This window comes from Mustela nigripes, chromosome 15, assembly GCF_022355385.1.
Source record: "Mustela nigripes isolate SB6536 chromosome 15, MUSNIG.SB6536, whole genome shotgun sequence".
Classification (NCBI taxonomy): Eukaryota; Metazoa; Chordata; class Mammalia; order Carnivora; family Mustelidae; genus Mustela; species Mustela nigripes.
In genome coordinates this window covers 50699614-50717597 of record NC_081571.1, presented here as the reverse complement: position 1 = coordinate 50717597, position 17984 = coordinate 50699614, and the positions used below count along the sequence as shown (strand labels likewise).

The 17984-nt window shown below is 38.5% G+C and overlaps 1 protein-coding gene across 1 annotated transcript; it reads left to right on the top strand.

The window, feature by feature from the left end:
- Nucleotides 1-39: 39 nt before the first annotated feature.
- Nucleotides 40-17370, top strand: MZT1 (mitotic spindle organizing protein 1). The gene is made up of 3 exons (XM_059378003.1): nucleotides 40-202; nucleotides 10206-10351; nucleotides 15575-17370. Exons 1-3 carry the CDS (start codon nucleotides 127-129, stop codon nucleotides 15596-15598), a joined length of 246 nt encoding a protein of 81 aa, XP_059233986.1. The 5' UTR covers nucleotides 40-126; the 3' UTR covers nucleotides 15599-17370.
- Nucleotides 17371-17984: the final 614 nt, after the last annotated feature.

Sequence of the window (17984 nt, the reverse complement as noted above, 5' to 3'; positions counted from 1 at the left end):
GGCGACGAGCGCGAGGGGCGGAGCCTGCCCGGCGTGAGCGGGGGACGCGTGGTGTGATTGCCCAGGAGAAAGGAAGGCGCTCCAGTTCCGGGTCAGGCCCTTCTCCCGCCTCCCTCGGCCTCCGCCATGGCGAGTAGCAGCGGTGCCGGGGCGGCGGCGGCAGCGGCGGCGAATCTGAACGCGGTGAGGGAGACCATGGACGGTGAGTGCCTCTTTCTCCCCCTTTACCTTGTCTCCGTGTCCCGCAGCCAGGGCGCCCAGGCGGCGGTAAGCCAAGAATGACTTGGGGTACACTTCCTGCCCCAAGGGGCATCCTTGGGGGTCCTCCCACGGGACCCGCCAGGACCGTAGTGCGGATGATGCCATCCTTTGAGAGTTGTCTCTTCGCTCTTGCGTAGTTTGTCGCGCGCACGACGTTCCAGCCCTCACGTCAGCCGGGCGCGCGCCTCGTGCCTCCCGCGCGGAACTCGCGCGTCTCCCGCTCCCCGCGCGCCACGCCCCTCGGCCGCGGCGGAGGCCGGGCGTGCTTTCCTGGGGGCCCGGCTTCAGGTGCGGCGCGGCGCGGGGTGCGGAGAGCGCCCTTGTCTCTCTCTATCCCGAGCGGGAACCCCTCTTCAAGACTGTAAGCCTCGTGCGGACCGTAGCCTCGTGTGTTTCGTCGCCGCTGTCCTTTGTCTCTGGCCCTAAACTAGGCTCTTCTTAAATAAGGGGCGAGTGAGCAGGTCGCCCCATCTGCGGAATTGCTCCGTTTCGTCTTGGAGCCCGCGACGCCGGTGTCCGAGGCTGTAGGTGTATTTACTTGTGGTCGCGCCCCAAGGGTCGCGGGTGTCAAGCCCGCGCACACGTGCTAGAAGATGGAGTGTCCTGGAGTTACCCTCTCTCTACTCTCTGATGCTGGTTCCGCCACTTTCTACTCCTGGGGGTGAGTTTGGACAAGCTACTACGACTACTCCAGTGAGCCTGGGTCTCTCTTTTCTATAAAATGAGGTCACTTCCTCCTAAGGTTCTTGTGGATATTAAATACCCATAGACCAGGTAAAGGCATATTGAAGATAATGAATCAAAAGATAGTTATTATTACCTTTGTGTTATATTACATGTACGTCCCACTTGCAGACTCCTTTGTCTCCATATTATTCACATCCACTTAGATGGTTTTGATGGGTGTTAAATATTGCCTTTTTTTTTTTTTTTTTTTTTTCATTTTCCAGGGGATATTGACATTAGTCTCCATCTCTATTGAAACGTAACTGCAATTCTCACTCGGTAGTGTCGGCCTCCCGGCTCTGTCTCCCGGTCTGTTTCACTGTAGGCTCCACTTACTGATTCAGCCACTCCTTATGGGGCTTCCAGTAAGACTTTAGGCTTTTTCTGCAAGGGTTGGTGCTTTCTTTTTCCAGACCTACTTATATTATTGGAACATTTGCATCTCATTTTTTACATACCAAATATCTATTTTGCTGTTTCTCCAAAAGTAGAATTTAATTGTTTATTTTATTCATTAGTTTTAGAAGGGGTGAGGAACAGAGGGAGAGGTACAAGTGGACTCCGCTCTTGGGGGGCGGAGCTTCATCCCACCTCCCTGAGATACGACCTGAGCTGAAATCAGGAGTTGGACGCTCAACTGACTGAACCACCAAGGCGCCCCAGATTTTATTCTTAACACCATATTAATCCTGTTTCTCTTCCTTCTTGATGTACCACATTATACGTTTCCCCAGTGTCTGAAAGCAGAGCATTTCCATGAAATCTTTCCTAAAGCCAAAATGGTGTAGAGTGAAGCAGTTAGTATTGATTCATATGGAAAAAAATTTTTTGAGTGTTCTCAGACCAAAAAAATAACCTTTCTTAGGTTTTTCTGATATCTTAGGACATATCTTGTTAACAGATGCACAAAATAAATACAGATAAAGCACAGATGCTCCCAGACACAGTTCAGAGCTCTGGCAGCTTGATGGTGAGATGTTCAATGTAGTTCCTGGGGAAGGAGCTTGGCAGTGACACTCTAAGTGCTACGGTCATGCCCTGTGATGGCTTACCACAAATAAACACTGAACACTATTTTCATTTTTGCCTTTTTTCATAAAAGTGAAAACTCGGATTGCTTTTGGAGCAAAAATATCTACTAATATAAATCTTCTGTACAAGCAGAGTGGAGTAAGACAAACTTTCAAAAAGTGGGTGATGGTTGTATTGACTTACACCTTTGCTTGGAAGTCAGTGTTTGTTTTAAACGAATGGAGAGTATGAGGCCTCACTTCTGTCAGGTTTTATTAGCTATGTCAGCTTCCTTATTATATGGCCATAGGATCCCATTTGGATGGAAACTCCCATTTTAATCTCTGGTGGAACTATTGATGTACAAATGAGGACTGATTGTATTGGTTGGATCAGGATTTTTACTGAGAGAAGTATATGTAAAATGAAGATTATTGAGTGTAAGAACATGACAAAGTGAAGAAATAACAGATTTAAAACAAAATTCAATGAGAGGCTGTGTTTCTTAGAGAACACTGCTCCTCTAACACACAGTTCACCTACAAACCTCAAGATGGGAAGACCCCAGTTGGCAGTGAATCATCATTTGTTAAATGTGGCAGCTAGGGACTATCATGTCCATTAGAATTCTGAACTTCTAGAAAATCCCTGCTGTCATGCCATAATTGAAGTCCAGGAGAGTCATATAAAATGAGAAGTTGAATTACTCCAAAGTTAATGGATGTTCCATGTTGTCTATAATAATTGAAGCCCAAAGGTAGACACAGAAGCACACTGTAAATAATTGACCATACACTGAACTGGAAAAATTCTACATGTTGTCATTTTATTTTATTTTTGAAGATTTTATTTATTTATTAGCACATGCACAGCCATGCACTAGTGGAGTGGTGCCCAGAGGGAGAGGCAGACTCTCTGTTGGGAATGGATTCCCTTCTCCGGGGAACCCCAGAATCCTGAGATCATGACCTGAGCCTAAGTCAGATGCTTACCCGACTGAGCTACCCAGGTGTCCCCATGTTATCATTTTATAGTCCCAAGTTCCTCCACATTCATTCCCAGAAATAAAACTTTAGCGCAGCCAAGGGGCTAGACAGAACTACCTAAATAACATTATTATTTGAAATTTTGTCAATGCGGGGTTTCACTCTACTTAAATCTAGCCATGAGAGTCAGAAGTTTGAGTCTGACTCTGCACTTTCAAGATTTAGTATATTCTCATCTTCCTCACTACTTCTCTCCCATCAGTACTAGAGTCGGCTAACAGTAGTTTAATCTTTTTGGTTTTAAAAGATTTTTATTTACTTCAGAGGAAGAGAAAGAGTGGGTAAACACAAGCATAAGTGGGGTGAATGGCAGAGGGAGAAGCAGACAGCCCGCTGAGCTGGGAACTCGATGCGGGGCTCCATCCCAGTCATGACCGAAGCCGCAGGCAGATGCTTAACTGACTGAGCCACCCAGGTGCCCCCGTAATTTAATCTTTTAATGGATCTGAATGATTTCAGGGTTGTAAAACTCAGCTATAAACACTTATATTTTTGTTGTGAAATGAAAGCATTTTGATAATGATATTTCAAAAATAGGTAGACTTTTTAATATATCTGTGTGGCTCAGTCTGAAAGGAACCTGACTCATCCTAGCCCTGATTTAGTATAAGCTCTTGTATCAATCCCCTGCTCTCATTTTTTAGTCCTCAACATTCTCTTCCAGATTCCTTCTTTAAAATGTTGGTCTTTTCTACTACCTCTCTCTCTGTTCTCCAGTGTACTCACTTGCCTCTTGTTTTTCAAAGTTTTGAAATTTTAGATACTATATTAATAGTTTCATACTTTGTTATTTTTGTATATTTTAAAATTTTCCTTGTGCCTCCAATTACTACTAGTAATCATGTTCTTTATAATTATAATAAAAATGAACCTCTTCCTTACCAGAGGGTTTCAGTGTAGGGCTACTTTATTATAGATCAGGTAGTAAACTAGAAGAAGGAGTTAAGAGAGTTCACAGTGTATACGGTGGTGTCGGTGAAACAAATGTATGGTCCCTAGGCTGTCAGTCTAGTTACTCATGGGGGAAGGAAAGCTAGGAATCTTTATTGCTTTCTTTTACCTCCCCTACCTTCTGTTTCTCACTAAGCCCTTTCAGTTCTTGCTTCATCTCAGATTTGACCACTTGTCCTAATCTCTCCTGTCCATGCCATCTACTTATCTGTCCCCAAGATGGCAGTAACTTAACGACTCCCTCTCCGTGGGTTTTCTGTCTCTTTTCAAGATCCATACCCTATTATGCAACCAGAGTCTTTTAAAAATGAAAATCTGATTGTCATACTCCCATTTTTATGTTCATTAATAGCTTCCTGAAGTTCTAAAATCTTTAGTAGAGCCTTAGTGGGTGTTTGTGTCTTGTCTTTTCTCATATTTTACACTTACGCTGCTCCTGTAATTACATTGCCTTTACATGAAGAACCTTTTGGATCTATGAAAGGTTCTTTACCAAGTTCTTTTTAGTCAGGGAACTTTTGCACAAACTGTTTTTTTCCCTCTCACTCTTCTAGCACTTCTTCCTACCTCTGCATTAGGTAGGTTGATTTCTTGTCACTCTTGAAGTGTAAACTTACTTGTCACTTCTTCACACAAGTCTTGCCTAAACACTATCTTTCACAACTATGTAAGACACCCTTCTAATTTGTTTTGGAGGTGTGCTTTTCTTATCCCTCTTTCCCATTTAAATAGGATCAGTTATTATTTAGTATCTCTCTTTCATAGAATGTAATTCCATGAGGATTGATTGGGACTGTATCTGTCTTTTCCACTACTATATTCCCAGCAGTAGTGTAGTAGGCACAGAATACACGTAAGGGCCAATTATACAGTAGGCACTGCAGAAGTACTTATTATAGATGGCTTATGAAGTTAGGAGGCAAAGATCTACATACATTTTACAAGAAAGCTTAAAGGAAGGAAATACTAGTCCTGAGATGGACCTGAAAGAGAGCATGGAGTTACATGGAGAAAAGAGAAAAGACACAGGAGAAAAGCATGAACTAAGGCATGAAGTCAGGAATAAGCAGAGCATTGATAGATGGGGTCTACCATGAAGAGAAAACTGGAAAGGAGAATTTTAGCAACAGATAATGGTGATGCTGATGATGGTGATAATGTTGGAGACCTGGAGTAGGGTCAGAGAGTACATGTTTTCGTTTGCTGCTGCATAACAAACCATCCCAGACTTGTATAAAGCAACAATTACTTGTCTCTCATGGTTCTGGGTTGACTAGGCTTACTAGGGTAATTCTCATAGAGGGCTTCTAATGCATTGCAGTTAATGCTGAATCTTCCTCCCTCACAGTCTTCTAGTTGACATGCCTGCAGCAGGGGCTGTTGTCTGGAACATGTGGGTTTCCTCCCACTTGGTGGCTGGGTTGCAAGGGAGAGTGCCTCAACGGAAGCTCTATCGCCTCTTTAAGTGTCAGAAGTCCTGCAGTGTCACTGTTGGGAGATGCAGCTTGAGCCCTGGTCATACCCGTACGTTCTTGCTCAGCAGGCCAAAAAGGCAAGGCCCTGGCTTCTCTTTCTTCCTTCTCTTTCTCAGCAGTCTATTTACAGTGAACAACTTGAGGGATAAGGTAACAGCTACTTCCATATAAAGAGCAAGTTTGCTAACTGCTGACTTTAAAAGTAGGGATTTCCCATGCTCACTGTTCTTCAGCTGTGAATACAGTCTGTCAGTGTAATGTGTTCTTTCATTCCTGTCAAAGGGAAAAAGCTACCTGGTTATTTCAGTGTTTGATGAAAAGGTATTCATAAGACTCGGTACTTTTTCTCTAATTTTAAAGTGTTAGCAAAAGACAATAGTACATTGTTAACACGCCAGAGGATAGCTGTATGAAATTACCATCATCCTTAATGTTAGTGTTGAAAGCATTCCAAATAAAATTAGAAATGCTTACTTTCACTGAATTTTTTCTAACCACTGATATGAAAGTTTAAGCAAATAATGCAGGATTATAAAAGGAAAAGACTGTTAGGAAGGGTATGAAACTATTATTTATAGGTAAAATGATTATCTAATTAGAAAACGAGAATTAACTGAAAAACTTCAGTAGAATTTGTTAAGGTGGCTGGTTACAAAATAAAAATAAGTCATATTCTAGAACATTTACACTAATCACCTAGAATATACCAAAGCAAGGTAGAATGCATTTGTGAAGACAGAACTCAAAATTAAAGAAATCGGTGGTTCACTACCAGAATTGATGATGATGGAGCACTTGGCTAAAACCTTCTGCTCGAAGCATATAAAAATGACAGGAAACAATACAAAAATGCAGTTATTGTCGCAGCCATGTTCAAAAACAAGAAAGGGAAATCTCCTGGTTAGAAGGGGAGAGGTTTTCCCCCAAAGAGGAGCAGATGGGAACCACAGTAGGAGACTGGGAATGGAACCTGACAAACCACTTGCCCTGCCTGAGTGAAGCTGGGGCCAGAAATGTACCATCTGCCATGGCCAGGAATTGGGAAGTACCGTCCGCATGTCTGTGGCTCTGGAGCCAGTGTGCTTCCGCTAGGTCTGTGCCAGAGGCCTGAGACCAGTGTGAGACTGCCCATCCAAGGATGCTTCACCTGTTCAGAACAGCAAGAAGAATCTCCTGTTGAAGAGGAGCTTCCAGGCAGAAATCACTAAGTACCTAAGGTAGTTGAAAAACAAACAACTCGCATGAGAACTGAAAAAAGAGAAGGTAGTAATAATAGCTGTTTCTTTGTGCACTAGATGCCAGTGGACACAGCATTCTGAGTATGTCTTATAATCCTCACAATGATCCTGTAAAAGAAGTACTATTAGCCCTATTTCACAGTATGATAAAGTAAAGGCACAGAAAGGTTACCTTTTGAGACACCCAGGTGGCTCAGTTGGCTAAGTGTCTGCCTTCAGTTCGGGTCATGATCCCAGGGTCCTGGGATTGAATCTCAAATCGGGCTCCTTGCTTAGCCAGGAGTCTGCTTCTCCCTCTGCTGGCTGCTCTCTTTCTTTCTTCCTATGTAAAGCTTTAAAAAAATAAATAAAAGAAAGGTAGCCTTGCCTACCAAGTAATGAAGGTGAAATTTGAAGTCAGGTGCTGTAGAGAGCAGACCCTTACCACTCTTTTGGTGCTTGCTTGAACTTGAAGAAACAGAAAACACAGATCTCAGAAATGGCCAAAGATAAGAATATAGCTTCAGTAAGTAAAGGCAGAAACAATAGCCACAAAATAAGTGGTTATAAAAAAGCATTTAACTGAAATAAGGACAAGAAATTAATGGGGGAGGATTAGAAATCTTAAAATAGAGTTATTGAAATAAATTCAGCAGATAACATGAATGACCACCTGCATATAGCTGAAGAGCAGTATTGATATGTCGGCTTGTCAAAACTGAAGAAATGAAACAGAAAGGACTGTCAGCTTCCAGCCAAGATGGAGTAACAAAACTGGATTTACACTTCTACCTGGAAAAAACAAAAACAAAAACCCAGACAAAATAATGATTTTCAGGGCACTGGACATCAGATGGTAAAGGGCAGTGATCCCAGAGACAGTAAATGAAGAGAGCCCAATCGTTGCCTGCTCTTGGTACCTTCAGAAAGTTTCCAGGCCTTAGCGCAGTTGGGGAGTGGTGTGGACCCCCAGGGTTAGCAGAAGGAGTTCAGAATCCAGGAAGACCAAAGCAGGTAGAGTTTGTAGGACAGAATACCTGAGAGGAAAGAGCTTACAGAGAGAGAATTCTGGAGACCAGTCGGAGGGTCCCCCTCAAATACTGAGCAGAGCTTTTGATTAGCACATGTGTGTGAGGAAAGTACCTACAAAGCTAGGAAAGGCATCCGGAAGAATTAGAGGGAACAGTACACAGTGCTCACCAAAGGCTGAAAACTGCTTGTATCTACCAGCCAGAATGAAAGACTTCGTAATTCATGAGGCATTTAGTAGAGCACTCAGGAGGGTGTTGCCTCAGTGATGAGAAACAATTAGCTGTATGCTAAACAGAGCTCTGATCCTGACTATATAAATCATAAGAGACTCAAAAGTATCAAACGTCATGAAATAATGAGATAACTGCATCTCATTACAAAGCTCAAGAATATGTTTGAAAATATTCTAAAAAAGAATATAGAGGGATGCCTGGGTGGCTCAGTTGGTTAAGCTGCTGCCTTCAGCTCAGGTCATGATCCCAGCGTCCTGGGATCGAGTCCCACATCGGACTCCTTGCTCTGCAGGGAGCCTGCTTCTCCCTCTGACTCTGCCTGCCACTCTGTCTGCCTGTACTCACTCTCTCTCTCTCTCTCTCTCTAACAAATAAATAAATAAAATCTTTAAAAAAAAAATTTTTTCTAAAAAAAAAAAAAAAGAATATAGAAATATAAAAATAGCAACCAGCAAGGTAAAATTTACAATGTCAAGCATCTAATTAAAAATTATTAAGTATGCAAAGCTGGAAAATACAAGCCATGATAGAAAAATCAGTCAGTTGAAACAGACCTGAAACTTACACAGATATTAGAATTAGATGGACAAGGGCATTAAAACTGTATTCCCAAGTATTCAAAAAGTTAAGTATAGGCACAGAAGACATTTAAAATAAAAAAAAACCTTGAGATTCTGGAGATGAAAATAAATGTCTGATATGAAGAAGTGAGAAGGACCCATCCCATAAACATCATGGGATGGTTTTTGTTTTTTGTTTTTCTTGGATGTTAGTTTTTTGAAGGAGTTGGACTTCATGTATCCTTCAAAATTGTTAACTTTCCCATTCATCTCAAAATAACATAGTTTTTATGCAATTCAAGTCAGAATCCAAATGGACTTCGTGCTTGGAATTGATTAAGATTTTTAGAGAGGGAAAGAGGCAGGGGGAGGAGCAGAGAGCGAGAGGGAGAAAGAGAATCTTAAGAAGGCTCCGCGCCCAGGGAGGAAATGCCGAAATGCGGGGCTGGATCTCACAACACTGAGATCATAACGTAAACTGAAATCAAGAGTCTGATGCATAACCACCTGAGCCACCCAGGTGCCCCTTGATCAAGATCTTTTAAGTTCGCTGAAAGAATAAAGAAGCTTGTGAAAGGAAAGATAACAAAGAATGTTTAACCTTCTGTATGTTGATAAATGTTTGTAATTACAATCATGGTTCTGACATAAGATAGAGATGCAACAGATCCATAGATAAATGGGAATTTACTATGTAATAAAAGTGACATCTTAACCAAGTAGTAGAAGGAGAGATCACTCAATAAATAATGTTGAGGAAATTGGCTTATTTTTGGGAGGTGAGGTTAGATCCTATCTTCTACCCAAACTCCAGGGAGTTAAATGTTTATAGGCAGGCAGGAAATAAACTTTGAAGTGATGGAAGGGAATACTGGTGGATAATTATATAATCTTTGCATGGAGAATAACTTTCTAAGTATAATGCCAAGGGAAAATATTACAGGAAGCCATAGATAACATGTTGACCATTGACTTTAACAAATTCTAAACATGCTCTGGGGACCAACCACCATAAAACAAAATTTAATGAAGCCGATGTATTTATATTCTGTGCTTCTCTTTGCTAGTGTTTCTTATGTCAATTATTTTTATAAACTATAGTAAAATGAAGTATTATAAAAAATGAAGTTAAAAAATAAGCTTTCATTTTTTACTATTAGATTTTAATGGACATGATTACTTTGTCAAATTGTAGAAGATTCTAAGTACTCTTAAAGGCTTAAATATGTATATTACTGAGCAGTTCCACTTTTAGGAATTTATCCTAATGAAATAAAATGAAGTTATCATGTACAGATGCTTATCATAGGATTATTTCAGTGGGGAAAAATGAGACCCACTTAACTCTTAAAATAGGATAGTTAAGTAATGTATGTGTTTTCATAAAACGGGATGTTATGAAACTAAATTACATTGTAAAAGCGTACTAAAAATGGAGAAATGTTCAGAATAATCCTGATTATGATGCATATATTTAAGTAGTAAATGGTAGACTATAAATCAAAGTGTAAAAGAGCAGTTATGTGGAGGTAGGGTTTAAGTGTATTTCTGTATTACATGACAATTTCAAAATCTAGTGATGTTGTGCTAGTTCTTTGGTACTGTGCAGTATTCTATGAACTAAAACCAACGTATTGTTGTGTACATTTTTTTACTGTAATTTTTTTTGAAGTTTCTTCTGTGTCTTTTTCAGTTCTGCTGGAAATTTCAAGAATTTTGAATACTGGCTTAGATATGGAAACTCTGTCTATTTGTGTACGGCTTTGTGAACAAGGAATTAATCCAGAAGCTTTATCGTCGGTTATTAAGGAACTTCGCAAGGCCACTGAAGCACTAAAGGTTAGAGTTTGTGTGTTAGTTCATTCTAAAGAAAGATTCTTTTGTTTAGAAGGTGGTTAATGAGTTTATGTGAAAGATCCTACTCAAATACTATTAAACTAGCTTTTGTCACCATCAGAAATTCTGAAAACAGAACTTAGTAGCAGATGTTCAGTTACAAAAATTGCTACTATCATGGACCACATTTTCTCTTCACAGAAGTCTCCAGGTATGTTTAGAATTTTCCTTGTGAGTAAAATTGTGTCTGTGCCCAAAACGATTTGTACAAGGCTAGTACCTGTGAATGTGACCTAATTTGGAAATTGTTTATCAGCAAGTATAATCAAGTTAAGATAAGATCATAATGGATAACGGATGTCCTTATACGACAAGGGAAATTTGGACAGATACACCCAAGAGAGCACCATGTGGAGACCCAGACACAGACACAGCCTCGTGACAGTGGAGGCAGAGATTGCAGTAGTGGCCTAGGATTGTTGACAGCCATCAGAAGCTACGAAGAGGCAAGGATCTTCTGCTAGAGCCTTCTGACTCTGTAATTTGGAACTTCTGGCCTTTAGAACTGCGAGAAAATAAATTTCTGTTGTTTTAAGTCACCCAGTTTATGGCAGTTGGTAATGGCAGCCCTAGAAAGCTAGTACAGGTTTCACTATTAGCAAGTGAGGTGCTGTTGTAACAGGTATCTACAAGTCAGGAAGTGGCTTTGGAGTTAAGTGTTGAGTAGAAGTTGGAAAATTTTACATACTTAATAGAAAGGACCCAGATTTCATTGAAGAAAGTGTTGGTAGAACTCGGGACATTAAAGGCAATTCTGTAGAGCAGGGAGACTGACACAGGGCTGGATCCCAGGGCCCTGAGGTTGAATGTGTTTTTTTACATGTTTTTTGGCCATTTTCTCTTACGAGATACTTTTCAAGTAGTTTTTCCATTTTTTTCTGGGTTGTCTGTTTTTTCTTTTGTATTGGTAGTCTTAAATATTCTGAATGTGAACCCTTTGTTAAATGTGCATATAGGTTGCTAATTTCTTTTAGTAATATTTTTAAATCTTTATAGGAACTATTCAAACTTTGTTTCTTTTTAAACCCAACTGTGCTTTCATATGACAGAAAGAAAAATAGCTGAATACTATAAGAATAAATAATGTTTCTGGGTACTTTGAGTCACAGCAATGATAGTGTACTGCTACTGCTGTTAGTAGTTTACTGCTGAGGAAACTGAAGCTTGTGGTGGCCAGCTTCTCCCAAGGACTTACTGAGAAGGAGTTGAGCTGAGATTTGAACTTGGACTCTGACTTCAGAGCTGTTAACTACTAAGTTTTTACCTACAATAAGTTCTAAAAAAATATCTAGCCTGCTTTTTGAAAAAGGGTAAAATGTGATTAGAATAATGGACTGATATATGGGAACACTCCCTGGTTTAGTATTCTCTCATAATCCTGCTATTCAAAATAAAATGCAACGTCATAGTGTTTGATCAGTAAATTTCTGAAATGCTATTGGAAAATAATTTATTTAATAAACATCTCACACAACTGCTTGAATTTTTGTTGTTTATGTTGGAATTTGTCAGAGCAGAGGGAGGCAAAAGAGCATGAAGTTTTCATATTATAATGCATTTTCAGTGCCATACAGGAACCAGAGATAAATAACCTAGCTGATGGGATAAAAGAGAAACTGACAAGTGCTTTGGCATAGCACTTCCTTCCTCAAAATAAACTCAAGGTTTTAGGATAGGAGATTCAGAATTTACTTACTTGACATAGCTTTTTTAGCTTTGAACATGCTAGTTACTCCATAGTGAGAATAGTGGACCATAGTGAGAATAGTGGACTTTAGTGAGGTACAGGAGGCAAAATCAATAATTAAGATAAACAAAATCAGAACACATTACCCGTTGAATGGAAGATTAGTCTCACAGACACACACAAACATATTTCTCCATAAACAGCAGCCAGTATGCCAGTTTCTCATTAAAACTAGATGGGGAGGAGAATTCTGAAAAGTGCCTAGCAAAGAAGAAAAATCTGTTAATTTAGAACTTTTTTCTTTAAAGGAATTTTTGAAATCTGTTTATAATTTTTATTTAAAAGTGCTCATAATTTTAAAGTATTTAAATACCAAAATATAAAGAAGGAAATAAATAATTCAGAACCACCCAAGAGATAATCAGCAACATTTGGTGAACACCATTCTGTCATGCTACTTTAAAAATAAAAAATAATACACTTCATGGATTAAGGAATAACCTTTCACATGTGCTTATTTTCTCTTACTTGCTACTGGTAGGTTGGGATTGGGAGCTGGTTAGCTCTGAGCTGCACTGTGAACCATACCTAGCTTTTCTTGGCCACCCTTTAGACTTTTAAAGCAGATGGTGGTTTTCTCCTTTTTGGGTATGCTGCTAATTAATTTCTCACTTTATTTTTTGTCTGGTTCTTTCAGAACTAATAATAGAGTAAGGAAAAACTGTCCCTGTTGTGTTCTACTGCCTTTGCCTAGAAATCCTAGTGATTAGAATTTCCTTACATGGTACTTAACCTCTCTTTTAGAATGTGTAAAATAGGGGCATCCGGGTGGCTCGGTGGGTTAAAGCCTCTGCCTTCGGCTCAGGTCATGATCCCAGAGTCCTGGGATTGAGCCCCGCATCGGGCTCTCTGCTCAGCAGGGAGCCTGCTTCCTCCTCTCTCTGTCTGCCTCTCTGCCTACTTGTGATCTCTGTCTGTCAAATAAATAGAATAATTCAAGGACATCCTGAAATATTGCAAGGGGCTATTGTTCTAAAATATCCAGTTTTTCCTTTGTTCTTTAGTTAACTATGTAGAAAATTGCAACAGTTTTTCATTAATTGTTTTGTCTTCCTCACAGTTTGTATATTGATATTGTTAAATCATTTATACTAAAAGAAGCTGATTGTGTGTCACATGCGTCAGTTTCTTTGCATCAGTAGATGTGTCACATTGTATGTATCTCCCACAGCATAAGTAGGACTGTTAATTGAGGTACAGTTCTTAAAAATAGACTATCTTTTTTTCGGTTTCCATGTCTTTTAATGAATACATTTACAGGTAAAATAGGCTTTATTTTTATGAATGATTCTATCAAACACTGAACTTTAGTATTGCCTTCTCAAGGCTAATATTTATGTATAGGCAATCATTTACATATTGTGGCTTCAGAAATTTTGGGCAAAACCTTCTTCATGTATCTTCTACTTTAGTACCAAGGTGCCTTGAAATGGACTATTATTGATGCACTTTACACTAATAAGCCTTGCCCTTTCTCTTGGAGCTGTCCTGTATGATCACTGTTCCTAGGGGCAGTGATGCATCTCCTCGCTGTAGGAAGGTTTGAATGGTGTGAGGACACTGGAGCTGTACAATTTGGAGTTGGGAGAGAAATAAGGGATTTAATAAGTCTTGTGTTCCTACCCATCCTCCCATAGGAGGGAATAAACTTCTACAGGAAAGCAAAGTGTGGGAAGACTGCTAAAGTTGGTTTTTCCCAGGGCCGATGCTTATGAAATTTTGGAGTCTAATGGTAACTGGAGCTCTTTAGGAAGCCCTTGCTTTCCTTTCAAACAGAGGAGTGCTATATTCCTATAAGAGGAATGCTGTACAAGGTTGATGGCTTTCTTAGTTTAGGTGAAAATACTTGTTTCATTGTCTGTTTCTTGGAGGAGAATCTCTAAAATTAGTATGAAAATGGAATGGGACCAGACAAATTAAATTGCATTAGAATTAAGGTATTTTAATTTTTAAAACATTCTAAAATTGTTTATATTATTTCAAGTCTTCTTTGAAGTAAGTAATACTGAGAATGGGGTTAGGAAGGAGACTAAAGGTTTGCAGCTAAAGCTAATGTAAGAACCTTTAAGGGTAGAAAGAAATAAGAAGCCTTTGGAAAGAGGGAGATTTTCTCCAAACTAGTTTCTAATCCTTGTAAATAATAAACCCAAAGAAGCAAAAGGCTAATTGGAGTAGCCAACTATATGGGCAAACAAGGTAGGTTCTGCTGATTGCAAAGAGAATGTTTCAGATTGAGTTAACTACAATTTTCCCAGCATGTTAAGGGATTTTCATGAAAGGGCTCTGAATTTAGGCTAAACTTAAAAGTATTAACTTAAAAGTTTTAATTAAGAAGTTGAAATGTAGGGCGCTTGGGTGGCTCAGTGGCTTAAAGCCTCTGCCTTTGGCTCAGGTCATGATCCCAGTATCCTGGGATCGAGCCCCCCACATCACGCTCCCTGCTCAGCAGGGAGCCTGCTTCCTCCTCTCTGCCTGCCTCTCTGCCTAATTGTAATCTCTCTCTGTCAAATAAATAAATAAAATCTTAAAAAAAAAAAAGTTGAAATGTAAATGAATTAAAAGTTTACTGTGTATCTCTAAAATTAAACTTAGCTAAAACCATCATATTCATATTTGGCATTAGGAAATTACTTGTTTAAATCCTTATCTTTTAGAAATATGTATCAAGGGGCGCCTGGGTAGGCTCAGTCAGTTGAGCATCTGACTCTTGATTTCAGCTCAGCTCATGATCTCAGTGTTGTGAGATCAAGCCTCCACTGGGCTCCTTACCAGGCTAACTAAGCCACGCAGGGAGTCTGCTTCTCTCCCTCTGTCCCTCCCTGAGCGCATATGTGTGCAGTCACTCTTGTCTCTTTAAAATCAATAAATAAATCTTTTAAGAGGGAAAAGAAATGTCTCAAATCATTTACCGATGACTTACATGGTGTCTGAAAATTTCTGCAGAATAATCAGAGAAAGTATAATAGTTCATGGTATAGGTAAACCAGGGTTAGCCCTGTGCCCATTATTCCCTTTTCCCCTTTTTTCCTCTACTTTCTAACAGGTTTTTTTCATTCTTAATCCCCTTTTCACGCTATAATGAAACATGCAGAAACAGACAAGCCAATAAAGACTGGATAAGGTGGATACAGTGTGTGGAGAAGGTCTGCTTGGGTCAGTTTTTCAGATAGCAGTGTATTTTTATATTAATTGTATTATTTAATACGATGCAACAATTTTCCACTGTTAGCCTAGCAGTCAGTTCAAGAGGTAGTTCTGATGTACTGCAAAAAGTGAAAACCTCACTGCATTATCCTCCTAAAAGTGGATATGTGGAGGAGGCATCGTTTGTTAATGACAGTGCAGTATTGACAAATATATCTCCATGGTTTCTCTTTTTTCGTGGTTTTATTATAATGAAACTTACTTTCTTGTTCTAGGCTGCTGAAAATATGACAAGCTGACTTTCTGGAGAAATCCTGATGAGATACGTCAAGCTCTTCAAGAGAATTTGAAGATTGCATTGTAGTCAGGAATGTACAATGAAATTACTGCATGTAGCATTGTAGAAACATTTTCCTTTTTAAAAGAATTATAAAACCATAGCTTTATAAATCAGTGGAAAATGGCTTACAGAGAGAACTATCAGATGTGTTTATATCACATCCTACTTTTTTTTAACAGCTCTAATGCGTTGGCATCGCTGTATTCATATTTATGTATTCCTTATTTATAGCTCTGATAGCTTTAATTTTCTAAGCAGTCTGTCTATCAGATGTGCACATCTGCTGTGCCTGGTTAAAGTATAGTGGAACCCATCAGAAGTAATGTAGTAGTTATGACTTGTTGACATTTCCATTATAAAATTTAATTTTGAATTGTTTATGCAAAATAACTGTGGATTTGTGTTGTATTGGGCTAAAAGTTGACAGAATTTCAGCCACCATTTGTGAAATTTGATTTAGATTTACAGCGTATATCAGAATCTTTTTTATAAGAGCACAGAAATCATTTGTTTTAACCTGTTCTCCTTAAAGAATATTTAGTTTTTTAAACATGAAAGTTTTCCTGGCCCTTAACAATAAGAACCAGATCATTTTTTGTATTGACTGAAAAATAAAACTTAGAAACTTAGATTTTAAAAGTAATGATAGTGCTCATTATTGTCATTTGAACCATTTAAATTTAATGAAAATATTAATTGGTAATATTTTTCTTTCTAAGTTCTATACTCTGTAAATGATGGCCTAAAAAACAATGCATAATGAAATATTTCCAATATGCATAATTCTTTAATTTTATTACATAAAAATAGTTTGAGTAGTTACCTAATATATCCTAATATACCTAATATATTATTACCTAATAATCACTAAATAGGAAGAATCTGTCAACAAATAATATTTTCTGAAGGAATAAAGAGTCTGTTCATTAAACAAAAACTATATAATCAAGTGTTGTGTATCAGGAATTATAAGTATTCCTTTCCAAGGTCACGTTTTGTGTCATTGTTTTTTCCCTGAAAGTTTTAGATAAAGCGATGGTTCAAAATGAATTTTGGAAAATGAAGGATAGTGTTAATTCTGTTCTGTAGCAAAATCTCGATAGAATATTTTATCCAAGAGTGATAGGATTTTAATCTGGTTTTATTTTAGATTTTGTTAGCTTCCATTTAAATGATAGTACAAGTTTTTACTCTTTAGCAGCATTTTTGTACTTCAGACAAAGTAAGGCTTAGTATTAGTAATTAAGTGACAGCCTTCTGTTGTAAAATCTAGTCGTGATTATTTAGACTTTGTAAGCGCCTAGCATCTTTACCAAGGACCCTGGAAGGTGTATTATTGGCAGACTCAGTTGGGAGACAATAATGACTTGTGGTAAGTCATTTATTTGGTAGTAAACACTGTAAGTTCTGTATGTTGTTACCCAGAAAATCATAAAGAGAACATTTTTGTCAAGCTCCAGAATTGATATATACTCTTAGGCCACAAGAGTTAATAGTTTTATTTATTATTTTGTAGGTTATTTATGTATGATACAAAGCAGGAAAATATATTGAGAAGGCATTATGTTTACAGAGAGTTTCTTTAAGTGTTAAATGTAAACATATATTTTTAATGCATACTTCAGTACTATTTAAAAAAATCAAAACAAATTGTGATGATACAATTGGCAGTTGATGATACCATTATGCATGTTGTCAGTGACAAAAATAAAACCATTTTGGTAGTATTGACATGTACTTTTGATTTAATATATACTTTATGAACATAACTCGTTTCTGTAGGTATTCTGTATTTAGATAAATACTTAGGATTATTTAAAGGCTCTATAATTTACAATGTAAAATTAGGCTTGAGGTGTAAAATATGCTTTTCTCCTGGTAGTGAAAGGAGAACGCTACATTAACATTGCCCCAGTCTTGGAAGCAGCTGGCATTTCAAATATATGTGAGGTTATATTTTCCTTTACTTCAAGTAACAGATTCTTTACATAGTGGGAGACTACAAAATTTCATACATGTATCAAGCATACTTTAGTGTTTTTGGTTTTTTTTTTTAAGATTTTATTTATTTATTTGACAGCAGAGATCACAAGTAGGCAGAGAGGCAGGCAGAGAGAGAGAGGAGGAAGCAGGCTCCCCAGGGAGCAGAGAGCCCAATATGGGGCTCGATCCCAGGACCCTGGGATCATGACCTGAGCCGAAGGCAGAGGCCCCAACCCACTGAGCCACCCAGGCGCCCCACTTAAACATTTTCTAATAACTGAATCAAGTATTAGTTTTTATTTTTTTTTAATTTTTTAAAAAATATTTTATTTATTTATTTGACAGAGATCACAAGTAGGCAG

Bases quoted from the DNA above. Each gene is read 5' to 3' on its own strand.
- MZT1 (XM_059378003.1), top strand. From the start codon at position 127: ATGGCGAGTAGCAGCGGTGCCGGGGCGGCGGCGGCAGCGGCGGCGAAT. The intron at 203-10,205 runs GTGAGTGCCTCT...TGTCTTTTTCAG, and splicing joins GGTGAGGGAGACCATGGACG to TTCTGCTGGAAATTTCAAGA. The intron at 10,352-15,574 runs GTTAGAGTTTGT...TTCTTGTTCTAG, and splicing joins AGGCCACTGAAGCACTAAAG to GCTGCTGAAAATATGACAAG.